Genomic DNA, 19475 nt, shown 5'->3' with positions numbered 1-19475 from the left:
GACTTGCCTTGGTTCTATCTGCTATCCCTGGCACCGCAAGACAAAGTATAGCTAGCTGTATGGCTGCAGGTCGAGCCAGACTCCTGCTTCTGAAGTGGGTGATCTCTCCTCTTGATACACTAAATGTCTACTTGTCCCGAATGTGATAACAAGAACTTAACATTTGAACATCTAGCGCTTCCTCCTTTGAGCCTCAGAGAAACATATGAGGTCAGGAAGATGGGTGTTACCAACTTCCATTTCACAAATGAGGAAACTGAGGTTCACATTCAGTGGGTGCTTATCTTTTTATTTAGTGACAGAGCTGACGTGTCAACCCGTTTTTCAATGTCAAACTCAGTCCCTTTTCTTCCCACAAAGTTATACAGCAACACAAATGCATGGTGCTAACAGAGTGAGAAAACTTCCTTTCTGTTCTTGGCGAACAGATCACACCTATAACAGGCACATGTTACCAGAGCCAATTTATTTGGTGACATGGGAATTGTTATTTGTCAGCAGCACTTCCTGAATGTGACAACGTCAGGTGTCTCTTGGCACCAGCTCCCAGCAGGACTGAAGGTTAAGTTCTGACTTTGCTACTTTCTTTTATCAGTGGGCCCTGCCTATCGCTGTGACAACCATACAGAATTCAGCTGTAAAACGAACTACCGCTGTATCCCAACATGGGCTGTGTGCAATGGTGTCGATGACTGCCGGGACAATAGCGACGAGCAAGGCTGTGGTAGGAGGGGCTGCCAGGGCAGTGGGGCAGGACACAGAAATTTAAGTGTCCAGTGCTATTATTAGGAGATGGGGGTGGATGTCCCTTGTCATCTTTCCTTTGTTTACCCCTGGAAAAAAAGACTATCTATTGATTCTTCTAATGGCATGTTACATTTTTGTAGCATTTTGCAGGGTTATTGGGGGAATTTAATTTATAGTGCCTTAAATGAAATTGGGGAAGACATTATTAAGATATTAGGAATTTATAAAACTTTCTCTAAGTGTAGAATCCTTATTTATACTTGATATGTTTAAGTAGTCTGCTCTTATAGAATTATTGAAATTGAGGCTAGAGAAAAAATTTTGTATCTACTACAGGAAAATATATTTTAAAGTTGGTATTTCTTATTTGGAGATTTTAATATTCTGAATGTCTCTCTGACTTCTCATGTCATCTGTTGGTCAGCTCTAGTCACTCTGGCAACATGGAAATAACTTATGGACAAAAGGTCAAATGAATTAATGGAATTTGTCAAGATTAGGCATGTACTCTAACTTGAAACCAAAGTGACTATGAGTGTGTGTGTGTTAGGATTAGTTGGAAGAGCAGTAAGGAACAGAATGGGTTACTTTAATAAAACTGAATCTAATGAATTAAAGACAATGGAACAGAAATGTTCTGTTTGCTGGTGGTATCACTTATTCTTCCTTTCCAGGCCTTTGTTGCAAATTACAAACCAGATACCAATTCATTGTCTGAGCAGATTCTAAAAATGAGAACAGGTCTTGTTTCAAGTAGTAGGATAGGTTCAGGTTAGCCAGAGAGGATTATTGACAGTGAGTGTTGCTGGCATTCCTTCCTCTGGGAGGTTTGAGAATATGATAGCAAATTTTCAGACTCTCACAAAAACACCATCACTACTTTGGCATATCTTGACGATTGGATCCTGAAGTCTTGGCAATGACTGTGCTTTGCAGAGGAGGTGACGTGCAAACCGGAGGGAGTTTTCCGCTGTAATAATCACCGATGCATCCCTCTGCGCTGGAAATGTGATGGGCATAATGACTGTGGAGATCACTCAGATGAGGAAAACTGTGGTGAGTTCAGGGTTTTATCATTCTTAAGTACAGCCAGAGCTGTGATGTCTGCTTTTTGTCCATAATTCAACTGTCTATGTCATTTGTCCTAAAGGGTAGAATAACAGCTACCTGATCTCTTACCTTCTGGTAACTGGTACCTTTCTACTTTTTCTTTAACTAAGGACATAAGCAAATTCCAGGAGGAAGATGTTTATCTGAGTATACCTTTCTTCTGGTGAACTTATTTATACCCAACATTTTTTCCAAAAAGAACTTGAGGTGACATAATAAAGGATAAATATAATACCATAAATACAATAGAAATAGAAAAAAATCAGGACCAAGAGAAATACAAAAAGGAAAGGTGCTAATCCAAAGATCTTACTTCTTAAGATCTTGCCCCCAAATGGCCTTAATAACAGAAGAAAGAGAACTTGTATTTTAGATTTGTCATTTTACCTGGAATAGTGACTATATGAGGAGGTCTGGTGGTTAAATAACTGGTCAAATTTTAGTTCCTCTTCCCCAGGGAAAGTGCTTACTATAAGAAATTGGACAGGGAGGATTAGGAAAGGAAAGCAAAGATGTGATCACACCAAACTAGATACAATAATTATATGTATTTTGAAATAGTTTTAACGAACACTTCTCAACACACATTAATTGACTCATGATATATGTCAGTTTCAGATCGACTGATATGAAATACACTCTTTAGTCGCATTTTGGAAGTAAGAAGTGATCATTATTTGCCATAGTCAGTTGAGAAAAATCAATATACTAATCACACCTGTAAATATCAATTGGCCAAAAACTTATACATAAAGACAATCTTATTGGCATCTTATTGTTTATAAGAAAGTTTATGTTGTATCCTGTAGGAGGTTACCTAGAGTTTCATGAAATCAAACTTTATCTTAAGATTGAATTATCTCTGGACAAATTTACCTTAAGATTAAATCACCTCTTAAAGATTTAAAATTGAAGTAGAAATTCTATTTTTAGAGGATGGACAGTCTGCTTAAGCAGACCTCTGTGACTTGAGACCCCAGAGGGCCTTAGGCACTAACCTGTCTTGTGTGTGATTCCTGGTACCCACCGATGGCCATGTGGTTCTTCTTTTGTAGCCCCTCGGGAGTGCACAGAGAGTGAGTTTCGGTGTGATGATCAGAGATGCATTCCCTCTCGGTGGATATGCAACTTTAACAATGACTGTGGAGACAACTCAGATGAGCGGGACTGTGGTAACTCATAATTCTTTGAGAGTCTTGTACTAAAGTCAGCATATTTGATGGAAGTAGGGATTTCAAATAAGTGTGTATAAGGTTTTTAGAGTAAAATTATTTTTGTGTAATTTATGCAATATGTAAACCTTAGCATTATACAGTACCTTCATCTCCATATTTTCAATGCTTTATTTTTAACTTAGAGCAGTCTAGATCAATATGATGGGGGGAGTGAGCAAGAGATTTTTAAAAATCTCATTTTAACTTAAACATTTCCTAGGAGTAGAATTTAGTTTGCATTGGCTTTGTAAACAAATAAAAAAATCAGTCTTCCTATTACTCCCCAGAAAGTGGCCCTAAGGGTTATGGTACTCTAGCTCTCTGTGTAGAGGTCAGAGCATTAGAAAAGGAATCATAAACCCCAAGTTATTTTTATAGCTCTTTACTGAGTAAGAGCTGGATCTGGGGAAAATCAGCAAACATTGAAAGTTGAGGAAATCAACTTCTGGCCAAGATGGAGGCCTAGTCAGACATGCTGCATCTCTTTCCACAACTAAGAAGGAATACAACTAAAAGCTAGAGACAACCAGAAGTTCCAGAAAATTGAGCTCCATGGAAGTCCAACAAACAAATATATAAAGAAGAAATACTCATCCAGACAGGTAGGGGTGGAGAGGACATGGTGTGGTGGTGGCAACAGTGGCAGCAGTGGTGGCAGTGGCAGGGCAGCGGAAAGCACCGTCATATGTTTTAAAAAGTCAGGAGGAACACCTGGGAGTGCTCCCAGAATCAGACCAGACCACGCAGCTCACAGTTACAGCACCGAGGAAAATCAAGCCTCATTGCTTCTGACTGTGCAAATCAGTGGGGTTGGGGCAGAGGAAGAAACTGCTGGTCTATCAGCAGAGTCCACTTGTTTAAAGAGCCCCCACTGTCCTAGAACATTTCCAGACCTGCATACGCTGGGAACGACGGCCAGGGCAACAGCTAGAGAGGTGCCAGCCCCATACAGGAAGTTAGAGAAGTACCTGGAAGAGGGGCAAATGCTGAGTAAGCATCGTTGTTCCCTCTTAAACCCCGTTCCCCCCATATAGCGCTACAACGTGGTGAAATGGGTCAACCTGTACTGATGAATCCCTAAGGCTCCGCCCCTTACAACGTAACAAGTGTGACAGTTCTGCCTAAGACGCAGAGGCAAACAATCACAGAAGCCTGCCAAGATGAGGAGACAGAGAAGTATGGCCCAAAGGAGGGAATGGATCAAGGTTCCAGTGGGAGAACTAAGCAACAAGAAGTAAGCCAACCTGACAGACATAGAGTTCAAGACACTGGTGATAAAGATGCTCACAGGGTTGACAGATATGCTTAAGTATGGCAAACACATAAGGGAAGAAGTAAAGTCTATGCTAAATGAAATGAAGGAAAATCCACACAAAACCAATGGTGAAGGGAAGGAAACCAAGGTTCAAATCAATGATTTGGAACACAAGGAAGAAAAGAACTGTCAACCAGTACAGAATGAGGAAACAAGAATTGAAAAAAATGAGGAACCTCTGGGACAACTTTAAATGTGCCAACATCTGAATCATAGGAGTGCCAGAAGGAGAAGAGGAAGAGCAAGAAACTGAAAACTTATGTGAGAAAATAATGAAAGAAAACTTTCCAAATTTTGTGAAGGAAATAGACCTACAAGTCCAGGAAGCACAGAGGGTCCCAAATAAGCTAGACCCAAAGAGGATTGAACCAAGAAACATCATAATTAAAACACCAAAGTTTCAAGATAAAGAGAGAATCTTAAAAGCAGCATGAGAAAAACAAAAGAGCATTACCTACAAAGGGGTGCTTATAAGACTCTCAGCTGATTTCTCAAAAGAAACTTTGCAGGCAAGAAGAAACTGGCAAGAAGTATTCAATATAATGAAAAGCAAGGACCTACAACCAACATTATTCTATCCAGCAAAGCTATCATTTAGAATGGAAGGGCGGATAAAGTGCTTCCCCAACAAGGTAAAGCTAAAGGAGTCCAACATCACCAAGCCATTATTATATGAAATGTTAAAGGGACTTATTTAAGAAAGAAGATCAAACTATGAACATTAAAATCACAACAAACTCACAACTATCAACAACTGAATCTAAAAAATAAAACAGAATCCAACTAAGCAAACCAGAATAGGAGCAGAATCATATGTATGGGGATCATTTGGAGGGTTATCAGTTGGGAGGAGGGTGAGGGAGAAATGGGGAAATGCTGCAGGGACTAAGAAGCATAATTGGTTGGTACAAAATAGACAGGGGGAAGTTAAGAATAATATAAATGGTGAAGCCAAAGAACTTATATGCACGACCTATGGACATGAACTCAGGGGGGTGGGATTGCTGGAGGGAAGGGGAGTACGGGGTGGAGGGGAGAAAATGGAAAAAAATATTGTAACAACTGTAACAACATAATCAATAAAGTATACTTAAAAAAATAAAAATAAGTAAAAGTAAAAAAAAAAAAAAAAAGAAAAGAAAAGAAAAGAAAATTGATGAAATGCCACCATCCAGAGATAATTTTCTAAACATCTCTTTATGCATGGACAATTTTACATAATTATTTTTGTTCAAGGTGTAGGTGGAAGAGGGTTTAAGGGGGATAACTGACCATGGAAAAATACAATAAAAATAAATTTAAAAATGATTTTTATTAAAAAAAAAGTTGAGGGAATCAGATTTATGAGGAAAAGCCTAAGAGATAGAAGAGAGATAGATACTTTCATCTCCCTTCCTTGAATGGGGAAGGTGTTACTTTTGAGAGTTTATTCATTACTTATTCTAACTATTGTCAGGTAGCCTTGCTCTGAGAAATTATCCGTAGACCCCTGTAGGTTTAAACAACAGGTTTATTGAGGAAAAATGGGTAATGGGATGGAAGAAAGAAGAAACCCCCAGACTGACTCAAGGGCCTGAGGACCCATCGGGACAAGGGAAACAGGGGAAAGGTAACTCCCGGTCCACCTCACAGGGCCCATCAGAGCAAGGAAAAGGGGGAAGCAGGAAGGAGCGGGGAAGGCAGGGGGAGAGGAGACTCCTGGTCACCCATGCGGGCCCATAGGAATTGCCTGCCTGTGCGTCTGTCGGCACCGTCTCCACACCTTGCCAAACATACATTTTGGTTCGGGTGAGTTTACCCATCAACACACTTGGCAGGCTAATTTGCATATGGTTCATTTGTATACTTCAAAAGTCCAGATGGGCAGTCTAGCTATCGCCATGGTCTGACATTTCCAGTCTTTTTTTTTTTTGTAATAAAAAGAATAATGCTGAGGTCCAGTGTTCCAGACGAAGGGCTGAGGGGAAAAGGGCGTCGCACCATTCTGGCTACTTCCTGCTGACATAGGGGTGTAGCTAGAGTGTATATTTCCCTATATGGCTGTATCTCTGATGTTTCTTGTGCTGGCAGGAGTTGGTACCAAGGAGTAGAAAGGAGCATGAGGGTGTGGGCTATCTCTACCATAGCTGTATTGATGGTTCAGGTGAAGCTGACAAGGAGTCACAGGAGGCAAGGTCTTAGAATGAGAGCTAAAAGTAGTGTTAGCAAAGGTGTAAGGAGGGGTAGAAGGATGGACTTCAGAGGGACAGTGAAGTAAAACGATGAATCTGATGAGCTGCTTATTTTATCCCTTAATTGGGCAGCTCAATGCATTAGCCTCTTAACCATATCCCCAACTGCTGCTGGAAGTTCAGCGAGGTGCAAGGCCCCAAGGAAGACTGACCTAAGCCTAGGATTTTCTAGCAGAGCCACACTAGGGTCAGAAATGAGACGGTCAACCTGATGAGAGACTCACCCAATAAGATGAAAGTTGTCTAGTCAGTGTCCAATGTGGAGGGAGGTCATCAGATGTGCAGATCTTTCAAGCAAGGTGGGATAGGAGGGGCGAGAGGGTTCTGACAGACAGTGTCAGGGGTAAGCCTGGGATGTGCTGCCACAGCCCACTGCTCCCCTGGTTGCAAGCTGCCAGTGACCACTCACAGCCTCTCCCAGGTTTCAGCACCAAACTGTCAGGTAGTCTTGCTCTGTCTGAGAAATTACCCGGAGACTCCTCTAGGTTTAAACAACAGGTTTATTGATGAAAAAAGGGGGAAGGGGGTGGAGGAAAGAAGAATCTCCTGGATTGACTCGAGGGCCTGAGGACCCATAGGAGCAAGGGAAGCGGGGGAAAGGTAACTTTCAGTCCATCTCGCAGGGCCCCTCGGAGCAAGGGGAAAGGGGAAGCAGGGAAGGCAGGGAGAGTGCAGACTCCCAGTGACCCACGCGGACCCGTAGGAATCGCCTGCCTGTGCGTCTGCTGGTGCCCGTCTCCACACCTTGCCAAACTTACATTTTGGTCAGGGTGAGTTTACCCATCAACACATTCGGCAGGTTAATTTGCATGCGGTTCATTTGTATACTTCAAAATTCCGGGCGGGCAGCCCAGCCGATGCCATGTTCTGACAACTATAAGTTGTCAGTTTGCTGTGAGCCAGTGACAGGATGTGGATCGGAATGTGACTGAGTAATTACTACACCCTCTGGAGCTAATATCTGTCCGAGAATTCCAAGGCATTTTGGGAAAGACAGTCTTTTCTCTTCAGAGATGAGGACCTGCAATCCTGAATATTTTCAGTGTCACAGCGGACACTGTGTGCCTGACGAATTGAAATGTGATGGAGTCATGGACTGCTTCGATGCCTCTGATGAAGCTGTTTGTCGTAAGTTCCTAGACACCTGTGCACTGTTTATTTGAATTGTATAGATATAGCAGTTGGACCCACCTCTTCATCAGCTACCGCTTCTTAGATTAAAAGGACATGGGTATTTTCTATTCAGTGCTCACTGAAAATTATCAGTTCATTTGGGGTCTGAGTTACCATATGCAGATATTTCACCGTAGTCATTAAAGGGCATTTCATTTAATAATACTTTAAATAAATACTATATTAAGTATCTATGCTATCAATGTATTTATATACAGATACTATACAAATCATTAACTGGGTAAAAAACATTGCAGGCAGAATATTTGAACAATAAATAAACAGGTATAGAGAACTTGGATTCGGTATTAGACTATACTGAATTTACAGCATCAACATTTTTCTGAATTGCATGATGGCATATACAATTATTTAAAAATAATGTCAATATGATCATTCACATTTTACTCTATAAGTCACTGAATAAATAACTGTTGATGAATATTTGTGATAGATATTGTTGACGATGAGGTTGTCACATCCTAAAACCTGCTTCCGAAGAGACTAACTGTATAAAGGCATCATGGGTAAAGGCAGGGCTGACATAGCTAAGGGGCTGCCCTTGCCTCTAAAGAAAAAGTCCATTGCCATCCAAAGAATTACTCATGTCATTGGAAATTGGACTTGGACAACTGTCCTCAAGAAATACTCCATCAGAATTTCAAACAGTTTAAGGCCACAGTCCATCTGGATGAGTAAGAAAGACCAGGCTATCATGGTGAAAGCTAAGGGAGAAATAGCAGGTTAGCTTTCCAAAACTAGTGACTTCTAATTATTTGAATATGTGTCTTTTCCTCCTACAGCCACTCGCTTTCCTAATGGTACATATTGTCCAGCACTTAAGTTCGAATGTAAAAATCATGTCTGTGTCCAGTCATCTTGGATATGTGATGGTGATAACGACTGTGGCGATGGTTCTGATGAAGAACTTCACCTGTGCTGTAAGAGGGGAAAGAAATGGAGTAAATGGGAGAGGTGTTGTCTGGCAAAACTGCAGTGTGTTTTATGAGGAGCCTGTGATCCTGGAGGCAGTTGTACAATTTTTGAGTACTGCACATGTGATCCACTTCACTGTGATTTCTCTTTGCCTTCCTGCTTAGTTCTCTATTTTGAACATGAGAAAGTTGGCCAAACATCCAGGCTTTTAAATATTTTATGGCCTTAGAACACAATATCTTCAAGAGAAATCTTAGAAACCCAATATGGGTAAATAGAGACAGATCTGTGTGGCTGGAGGCTGAGTAAGGAAGAATGTTACACCTTTTCCGCTCCTTCGAAACATTTCTTCCAAACCTCGAGAACTTCAGAACACCATTATGAAATTCAAGACCATCTTAATTTCCTTGTGTTGTATGACACATATTAATTTTTAAACCAGTGAATGTAAATTTGGGAACACATCAGAATCACTCGGGGAGAAATGTTTCAAAATCACATGCCCTAGCTCCACCCCAGGCTTAGACCTGATGAAACAGAATTTCCAAGGACAGCATCTGGGCAAATGTATATTTTAAAAATGCCTTAGCTTTTAATTTAATCCCCTGGTTGAGAACTACTGATTTTAACAAAGTGAGTGGAAATAGTTTGTTTTGATCAGCTTGTTGGAGTCATTGGAAAAGCTCTAGGGCACTCGTTCCCAAAGTGCCATCCCTGTACAGGGAGGGTCCATTGTATCATTTGGGAACATATTAGAAATGCAATTTCATGGGCCCACCTCACTCAAATCTATGACAGTGGGGCCCACCAGTCTTTGCATTTAATAATATCTACACATAATTCTGATACAAGCTTAAGATTAATTTGTATAAGTAAAAGCCCTTAGCACAGGAGAAGTCACCCCAGAATCATTCCTGCTGGAACTCTTGATTAGCTCCTAGTTTGACTCCAGGGCAGTTTGCTTCTGGAGTTCACATTGTCTCTTCTGTTTGGTCTCCTAGATTAAACAATATTCTTTTATCAGTGCAGAGATCTGACTCCAGAAAAAGAGATAATCAGAATATTTCCTTTCCTTCAGAGAACTGTAATTAGCATACATTATATTTCCAAAGTGGCATCCCAACATTTTTCTTGCCACTTCTCTTCCTGTTAGGAGCTCACCATGTTTTGTTTTATTTTTAACTTAATGAATCTTGAAAAATATCTTAAGCATATGTAACTTCAAAGAAGTTCTTAGGAAGTTGCTTACTATAAGATAAAGTGTCTATAGCTTTTAAAATTAAACTTTGGAGAGGCATAGTTAGAGTCACACTAAAAGTGACAACAGCGTTTTATTGTGTTGTACTTGCATTTCATAGCAAATAATTCTTTTAGCCATACTTCCAAGAATAAGCTCTTGGATATGACTTTCCCCCCCAACCAACCTAGCTCCTTGTGTCTAGTACAAAGGCAGAAGAAAATCAAAGAACCCAAGTCCTCCATGTATAATAAAAGAAGAACACATACATGTGTTGAGTTCACTGCATTCCTGGTACATGCATAGCGAACCATGCCTCTGTGCCAAATGAGTAAGGGACCTGAGTTCTACCCTTCGATTCCTCCTAGGTGCACCATGACAACTAGTTGTTTAACTCTGGATAACAAAATGATTCAGGGTTTGATTGTGAGATGTCGACTTTAAATGTAATATATGAGGCAATTCAGGAAGGAGAGTCCATCATTGTGTAAAACAAATAAAAAGACTTCATGCTCTGGAGGCTTAATGACAACTGATGTCAGAGGGGCAAAAAATGGCCTCCTGACTATTAGAAAAAGAGCTCAGAAACCTGTGGTCCTGCTGGCCTTCCAGCCTTGTGTCCCCATTGTCCTCCTCCCTCTGTGCTCCCACCCCAGAGCCTTTTATTCAGGTCAAGAAACCTACCATGCTCCTTCCTGATTCAGAATCTTCCCATGTGAAACCTCTTCTGACCCCCTATACCCAAAGTCTATCAGGGATCCCCTGTACATGCTTTCATAGCACATCCCCTTTGTGGCTCTTATCTCAGTTGTAGTTGAAGGGTTAATTGGTAAAGTCCATTTCTCTGCTACAACGAATGTTCCATAAGGACAAGGTCTGTGGGTTTCTTGTTCCCCGTTGACTGATGTCTAGCACAGTGCTGTGGTATATAGCAGATACTCAAAATGTATTTGTTGGTTATTTAATTGAATGAGCAAATGAATGGATGAATCAAGCAAGTTTGTTGCTGACATATGAGCATTTTAGATATTGACATTATGTTCTACTCTTAACCTGTATTTTTCTTTTTCCATCTTTTGTTTTAGTGAGTATTCCATGTGAGCCACCACACCGTTTCCAGTGTGACAATAACCGCTGTATTTATGGTCACGAGGTGTGCAACCATGTAGATGACTGTGGAGATGGAAGTGATGAGAAAGCAGAAAACTGTAAGCAAAAGTCAAGAGGGAGGAGGAAAAACTAAGGGCCTCAAATTGTCTGCAGTTTGCAAAATGTAACCCCTGGGATTTCAGTTTGTTTTACAGAGGTTTGAGCTGCACCCAGGATTGCAGATTGCTGCTGACATAATTGTTTACCAGACCCTAATAAACACAGCGCATTACCCAGATGCAACCCCTCCCCTCTTACTTTGGATTTATTTGCTGCCTATCAGTTCTGAAAGTCAATAACCTCACTCAGTGTTACTTATGAGACATAGTTCTGGAATCTGCTTGATTTCTTGGCTTTTTTCCCTCATGCACTTTCGTCTCAACTGTTCATCAGTTACATTCAGCCCGTCTTGAAAAATAAATGGGCAGTCATTTCATCCAACTAAGGTTTTACTGGGCCTCTGTGTCTCAAAGCCATTTAAACTTCATACTCTTACTATTTGGGACCTAAGTGCAGTTGGCTCTTTCCACACGGCAAATTTCATTTCTGCTTGTAAATCAATCGCTTCCTCCCTGAGCTTATTTCTTTTTTTATACTACCTTGCCAAACTCAGGTAATGCACGTCACTAACCCTCTGTTTTCTAACCTCTTTCCTGAGACTGACAACTTCAGCACACACCTGGTCTGCCTTCCAGTTTCTCTGAAGCTTTACTGAATGTTGGCCGTTGTGTAGCACAGCTCTCCATCTTTCCTGCCCCCAGTGTCAGTGTTCACTGTTTGCCTCCTGACTGTGAAGCCAGTGTCAGGTGATCGATGTTTTTGTTATGAGGCCACCTGACACACATGGCTTCCAAGGTTGTCATGGCGCGGGGGCACATGAAGAGCTTTTAGGTGCTTCAGCCCAGAAGTGACACATGTCACTTCCAACTCATAGCCTGTTGACTGGAACTAGTCACATGGTCCCCATATAATTGCAAGGGAGGCTGGGAAATGTTGGGAAGCACAAACTTATTGGTGAATGGTAATGGTCCCTGCCACAGAAGAAAAAGTTTTGACTTTAATTATTTTCTTACATTATAGGTGTAGGTTCGACCCCTAGTCCTTGTAGAGAAGACGAATTTAAGTGTAGCAACAAATATTGCATCTCACAGCACCTTGTATGTGATGATGTTGATGACTGTGGTGACCAGTCTGATGAAACGGGCTGCAGTAAGTACTTATTTTTATACTTCATTGTGATAATTCAGGTTTACCTGATGAAAGCTTGCAATAACGTAAAGTAGACAATAACTATATATTTCTCTTTAATTTTCTCTGTGTGCTGAGCTGCAGTCAAGTCCACAGCCACCTGGTATTGAGCACTTACTCTATACCAGACACTGTGCAAAACACTTACATGTGCTGCCTCATTTCAACCTTTCAGTGGTCCTGTGAGTGAGGCTCCTCCCTCCCTCCCTCTCTGTCTCCCTCCTCCTCCTTCTCTCTCTTTCCCTCCCCTCCCCTTCCCTCTCTCGCTCTCTCTCTCTCTCTCCCCCACTCCCTTCCTTCCTTTCTCTCCACCCCCCTTACAAATGAGACAGCCAGCTTAGAGGTTAAATAAAGTGGCCATGTCTTTTAGTAAGATGCTGAGTCAGGATTTGGGGTCTGATATATGCAATTGCAGAATACATCCCCTTCCCAGATCACTAGGTGCCTCCCAGCTACATATTTTGTTTAATTGGTCTTCATATTTTTCCATCTTAAGCCAGATGCAGTATTTTTGGCATTTAGGGAAAAAGCTTCTCAGGGTAGTTGGTAAAGATGGGAATGTCACAGAGAACATTGGAAGGAACATTTATTTTTATTTTTAAAGTAGAGGGAGGAGTTCATGTGGGAAAAAGATGGTGAACATGACCAAGGCACAGTTCTGTCCCAATATTCTGTTGGAAATGTTGGAATGATATGTTAATAATTCATACCTTTGTTGTCCTTTATAGTTCGTATGAAATGCTTTCACATGTATTATCTAATTTGTTGCTCAGGTTAGCCCCACTGGGTCACTGCTATTGTGTCTATCTGTATAATAACACTCAGAGAGCTTAAGTAACTTGCTTGAAGTCACACAGAGGAACAGAGGCAGAACCTGAACAGTCCCGCGACTCCAGGGTAGGAGAGTTCCTCTAGTTCCTCTGCTATTAGCTGTGCCTTTTTGGGCATCTACTAAGTTCTCTAGGCCTCAGTTCCTTTATAGGAAATAAGAGGGAGTTATTCAGACACCAGGAACCTGGGACATAGTCACCTCAGTTAGTTCCCCATGCTTTCAACTTCTTGGGCTTTAATCACTTTTTTCTGAGGCATTTCAGAAATTTTATGGAAGTTTTTTCCTGCGTTAGTTACAAAGGGGGATGAATGACCAGCCATACCACGTTGATTCGCCCTTTATCTCATGCAGTTTTTTTGTGGGGTTTGGAGTTTTTTGACATAATGAAATAATTAATTACTTCAAGTATTTTTAAAAAGCATGAACATGACAGAACTTGCAAAACTGTATGGTAGGTTTGAATTTGATATATAATACAAAGATTGATATGTGAATGGTTCCAGGAGTCTGGAGTATTTCCAAATTGGGCTTGGGTCAAACATGGTTTCTCTTTTAGTTGCCTGTGCCAATTAAAAGGCTTAAAATCGACTACAGTACTTTTTATTCAAATGACATTTAATTAAAGGCAAATATTAGTTAAAAAACTTTTCATATATCTGGGTTTGGGGAAATCTGCTGTTATATGAATTAAAATGGTGACTCTTTTCAAATGAAAGTAGTCATAAGAAGGTCCTCAACATTGAGGAAGAATCTCATGTTGTGTAGTTTCTGCTCTTGCTAAGGACTCTTGTTTGACAAGAGTATAGCTCACTCAAGGGAATAGTTGGCCCAGAAATTTTCTACCTCCTGGTATCCGTAATCATATTATAGATTTTGGAGTTGGGATGAGATTACAGAATTTAATTATGCACATGGGACTTAGAGAGATTTTATGACAGGCTTGAGGATATCCATGTTCATAAAAATAGATAATTTATTTAGTGATATAGATGCAACATCACTACCAGTTTTATATAGAAATTTAAAAGATAATAAGAGAATACTGTGAGAAGTTTCATGCCAAAAATTTGACAACTTAGGTTAAATGATCAAGTTCTTAGAAAGACAGACAACACCAAAATTGACTCCAAAGGAAACAGAAAATCTGAAAAAACTTATTTATCAACGTGTAGTTGTTAAAAGCTCAGACTTTAGTGGTGAGGACTTCTGGCCAAGATGGAGGCTTAGGTAGACATGCTTTAACTCCTCACACAACTGTAAGAAGGATCACATTTAATGTCAGAACAAAAAACAGCTAGTACTGCCAGAAAATCAAACTGTATGGAAGTCTGACAACCAAAGATTTAAAGAAGAAATAGTTATCCAGATGGGTAGGAGGGGAGGAGGTCAGAAGCTAAGGCAGAGAGGACATGGTATGGTGGTGGTAAGGCAGTGGCAGTAGGTGGGGGCTGGCAGAATGGGTGGTCCCACATTCCTGTGTGGCAGATAAAAGCAGGGAGGGACACCTGGGGAGTGATCCCAGTCCCAAGATAGACTGCACAGTTCTGGAAAATAAAGCCTCATATGTTCTGGCTGTGAAAACCAGTGAAGGTTGGGATGGCGGAAGAAACTGCCCATCTCTCAGGAGAGTCTTTTTAGAGGGCCCCCATGGTCCTAGAATGTATGCAAACCCACCCACTCTGGGAACCACCACCAGGGCAACAGCTAGAGGGGTACCAGTCACATGTGGGAAGTGGGTCACATGACTGGAAAAGGGGAAGCAAGTGGCATTATTCCTTCTCTGACCCCTCTCCCACATACAGTGCCACAAAGCAGTGAAATGTGTTGCTCTGCCCCTTACTATATAACAGGTGCACCAAGACAAGGAGTCAAAACAGCTCTACCTAATACACAGAAATAAGCACAGGGAGGCTGCCAAATTGAGGCCACAAAGAAATATGGCCCAAGTGAAACAACAGATAAAAACTCCAGAAAAAGAACTAAGCAAAATGGCGATAGCCAACCTATCAAATGCAGATTTCAAACCTATGGTAATAAGGATGCTCAGAGAACTCATTGAGTATGGCAAAAAGTTAAGGGAAGAAATGAAGGCTACACTAAGTGAAATTAAAAAAAAAATCCACATGGAACCAATAGTGAGGGAGAGGAAGCCAGGGTTCAAATCAATGAGTTGGAACATAAGGAAGAAGTAAACAGTCAACCAGTACAGAAAGAAGAAAGAAGAATTCAAGAAAATGAAAAGAGAGTAAGAAGACTCTGGGACATCTTCTAAAGTGCCAACATCTAAATCATAGGGATGCCAGAAGGAGAAGAGGAAGAACAAGAAATTGAAAACTTATTTAAAAAAATAATAAAATAATGAAAGAAAACTTTTCTAATTCGGCAAAGGAAATAGACATCCAAGTCTAGGAAGCACAGAGAGTCCCAAATAAGTTGGACCCAAAGAGGACCACACCAAGACACATTATAATTAAAATGCCAAAGGTTAAAGACAAAGAGATAATCTTAAAAGCAGCATGAGAAAAGAAGAGTTACCTACAAAGGAGTTCCTATAAGACTGTCAGTGGATTTCTCAAAAGGAACTTTGCAGGTGAGAAGGGACTGGCAAGAAGTATTCAAAGTGATGAAAAGCAAGGACCTACAATCAAGATTAATCTATCCAGCAAAGCTATCATTCAGAATGGAAGGGTAGATAAAGTGCTTCCCAGATAAAGTAAAGCTAAAGGTGTTCATCATCACCAGGCCATTATGTGAAATGTTAAAGGGACTTATTTAAGAAAAGAACAAGATCAAAACTATGAACATTAAAATGACAACAAACTCACAACTATCAACAAATGAATCTAGAAAACAAAAACAAACTAAGCAGAAGAACGAGAACAGGAGCAGAAGCATAGATGAGGAGATTGTATGGAGGGTTGTCAGTGGGGAGGGGGCAGAGGGAGAATGGAAGAAAAGGTACAGGGATTAAGAAGCATAATTGGTAGGTACAAAATAGACATGGAGATGTTAATAGTACAGGAAAGGGTGAAGCCGAAGAACTTATATGCATGACTCTTGGACATGAACTAAAGTTGGGGGGGGGGCATTGCTGAAGGGAAGGGAAGTACTGGGAGGAGGTGGGAAAGGGAAAATGTTGGGACAGGTGTAATAGCATAATCAATAAAATATACTTTAAAGTAAGAGCTCAGACTTTATTATAAGGCTTTTATGTGTATAGCTTTGAAGTATGGTCTCCAAGGGCAGCAGTCCATTGAATGACATTGTGCTTTATTTAGTGGTTACTTTTCTATTTTTAAAAACTCAAATGTTTTTAGTTCATTCAAATGACATACTTATATAGTCACTGTACCCTAAGGGACTCTGAGAAGTGGTTAGGTTCACCTTATTGCCTATCATAGAAGATAGGTAGAAAAAAATCTATTTGGATTTGAAAGAATTGAGCCAGGAGATTCCACAGTCATTTGACTAAAGTATTTAGAAGCCTTTTTACCAAGAGACAGAAGTAGATGAAGTTTGAATCTACTTATATGTGGAGGTAACTACCTTTCACACACACCCTCCCTCCCATTATTGTACACTATTATGTTTATCTCTTTGTCAGCTTCCTTGTAAGACCTAGGTCTGGAGATATAAGAAGACTCAGGATAAAAGAAGTAAACTTATCAGAATGACAAGAATGAAAGGCAGATAGCTTGGACAGATATTTGGCAGAGACAAGAACTGGGGCAATGCTGAGCTAAAAGTGTCCTTAAGAGAGTCTGAAGTACAATAAGGCCGACCTGGAGGATCTGGACCCCAGAACAGGAGGGATAATGGGTCATCCATATGGGTCCTACAAAGATAAAATTTAATTGAATTTTTTTATTATGAAAGTTACAAAATCCAGAAAATATATTAACAACCCAAAGTAAAAGTCACTTAAATCCTATCATTAAGAGAGAACTAACCCAAGTTTGGTAATTTTTAAAATTTAAAAATATTTTAAAGAAGTATTCTATGCTAAATAGTGTTACAATCTTTTACTCCATTTACTAGAGATATTTCCCATGTCAAAGTATCATTTGGAACTATGAATTTTAATGATTGTATGGCAATCCATAGAGTAGATCATCATAAATTATAAACATTCATTCTAAGATGCATGTTTAGTCCTGGCCACTGGCCAGGTGGCTAAGTTGGTTGGAGCATCATCCCATACACCAAAAGGTTGCAAGTTTGATTCCACATCAAAGCTCATACTTAGCTTGTGGGTTTGATCCCCAGTCAGGGCATGTATGTGAGGCAACTGATCGATGTTTCTCTCCTACATTGAAATTCCTTCCTTCCTGTCTCTAAAATCAATAAATATATACTTGAGGGAGAATTAAAAAAAATAAGATGCATGTTTATTTTCAATTTTAATACCTCTGAAACCAGGATTTATCTTAAACTTAGTAACATGCCTTAGTGTAAGTCACAGATACTTTCTATTTTAGTGTGACATAAAATAATGGTGCATTAATGGTGCCTTAAATTTGAAAAAATACAGTACACCATAATTTAGTCCCTGTTGTTGTGTGTACCTTAAAGTTGATTTCAAAATTTTCTCATCATAATCCTTAAACATAAATTATAGTGCATGTTTATTCCTTTTAAGGGAAAATTTATTAATGTGAAGTAACCAGGTAAAAGAGTATGAATATTTTGAAGTCCTTGATATTTACATATTGCAAAATTCCTTTCCATATATACCAATTTATGGTTCTAATAGCAGCTGTATGACTCATGGCTAATATGTGCATTTTATTGAGCTCTAACACTTGTTTAGCAATGTATCATTCTGATTGATCTGGTTTATACTTTACATTTGTAATGCTGGGGTTTTGTTTTTCAGATAAAGGAAAAGAAAGATCATGTGCTGAAAATCTCTGTGAACAAAATTGTACCCAGTTAAGTGAAGGAGGATTTATCTGCTCCTGCAGACCTGGGTTCAAAGCCGGTATTTTGGACAGAAACTCCTGTGATGGTAGATATGTTTCCTCCAATTTCTATTAGGAAAAACTTGTACTTTTTATGTCCTCCACTCATCCCCTTCTATTAAAGCACTGTTTAATTCTCTTAATGGGGCTAAACTCATGGTTCTCTCTCATTAAAATACTTGGGTGCACCAATAATTTTACTGTTAGAGGGTGATGATTAGGTCTGAATATGGTTGTAAGTTATGTATTCATGATATATATAATCAATGCTGACAAATGTCAAGATCTGTTTTCCTCATTAAAAATTCTTGGGTTGTGAAAAAAAACACCAAAACTCAGGAATGGCAAGTGCTTTCTTCCATGCTATCTTACCAGTGCCTAGCAGGGGGCTGGGCAGACATTTAACTGCACTAATAACTCTGAAATTGATATGACGTATGAAGGCCTCAGTGATGGTGGCTGTTTATTGCATCACTGTGTGAGATCAATTTTTTTTTCACAAACACAAATCAAATTTTTTATCTTAAGTCAAACAACATATTATTACACACCTACTTATGTCAGACATAAGTGAGTTTTAACGTATAGAGTTCAAAGAAAGCTCTTCAAGATGGTAATAAGTAGGATTTTAAGTGTCTTTAATTATTTGAATTTACTGTTTCTACCTCGTGATGTGCCATACTCAGATAATTGGAAGGGTTCTTTTGAAAGCTGAAGCTTAAGAACGCAACTGAAAAACCAAATCAATTACTCCCATTCCTGAAGCTAGTTAGCAGAAAGGAAAGTGGTAATAAACATCTGTTTCTCGAAAGGGAAAAGTTTGTTCTGCTGTTGTACAAGTTGCTTCAGTGTAAATGTTGTCTTCACTGTTTACAAGCTTTGGAACTTTGGATTTAATAATAGTCCGTACCTCGTAGAGTCTTTCTAGAAGATTAAATGAGAAGGAAAAACATGGAAAGCATGTGAAATAGTATCTGAAACACTAGAGTGTTCTACAGATGTTGGTATCTACTTGTTTTCATCTGCGGTCTTTTCAGTCCTCATTGTTTGTGAATATGGATTTAAGCAGAACAGGATTTCTAAAGGGCGGAGGGGAGCAGATGTGGCATATTGGGTTTTTGTTTTGCCTACAGATATCAATGAGTGTGAGCAATTTGCAACATGTCCCCAGAACTGCCGAAATACTAAAGGAAGTTATGAGTGTTACTGTGCTGAAGGCTTCACGTCGTTGAGTGGCATTTATGGACATCGGTGTGAAGCTGATGGTATGATGGGTTCATGTGGGGATTAACTCACTCTCGGAGAAGGAAATGCTGCTGAGT

The 19475-nt window shown here is 39.9% G+C and overlaps 1 protein-coding gene across 1 annotated transcript in view; it reads left to right on the top strand.

The window, feature by feature from the left end:
• The window catches only part of LRP2 (LDL receptor related protein 2), a 195331-nt gene that overhangs the window by 150246 nt on the left and 25610 nt on the right, over positions 1 to 19475 (top strand). The window contains exons 57-65 of the mRNA XM_090287742.1: positions 596 to 724; positions 1684 to 1803; positions 2913 to 3029; positions 7629 to 7745; positions 8594 to 8731; positions 11049 to 11171; positions 12193 to 12321; positions 18069 to 18200; positions 19287 to 19418. Coding sequence (XP_090143868.1) covers positions 596 to 724; positions 1684 to 1803; positions 2913 to 3029; positions 7629 to 7745; positions 8594 to 8731; positions 11049 to 11171; positions 12193 to 12321; positions 18069 to 18200; positions 19287 to 19418 — 1137 coding nt within the window. The remainder of the gene's footprint in view (positions 1 to 595; positions 725 to 1683; positions 1804 to 2912; positions 3030 to 7628; positions 7746 to 8593; positions 8732 to 11048; positions 11172 to 12192; positions 12322 to 18068; positions 18201 to 19286; positions 19419 to 19475) is intronic.

Source organism: Furipterus horrens, unplaced genomic scaffold (assembly GCF_987537825.1).
Source record: "Furipterus horrens unplaced genomic scaffold, mFurHor1.1.pri manual_scaffold_1, whole genome shotgun sequence".
Lineage (NCBI taxonomy): Eukaryota > Metazoa > Chordata > Mammalia > Chiroptera > Furipteridae > Furipterus > Furipterus horrens.
This window is presented reverse-complemented; position numbering and strand designations above follow the sequence as displayed.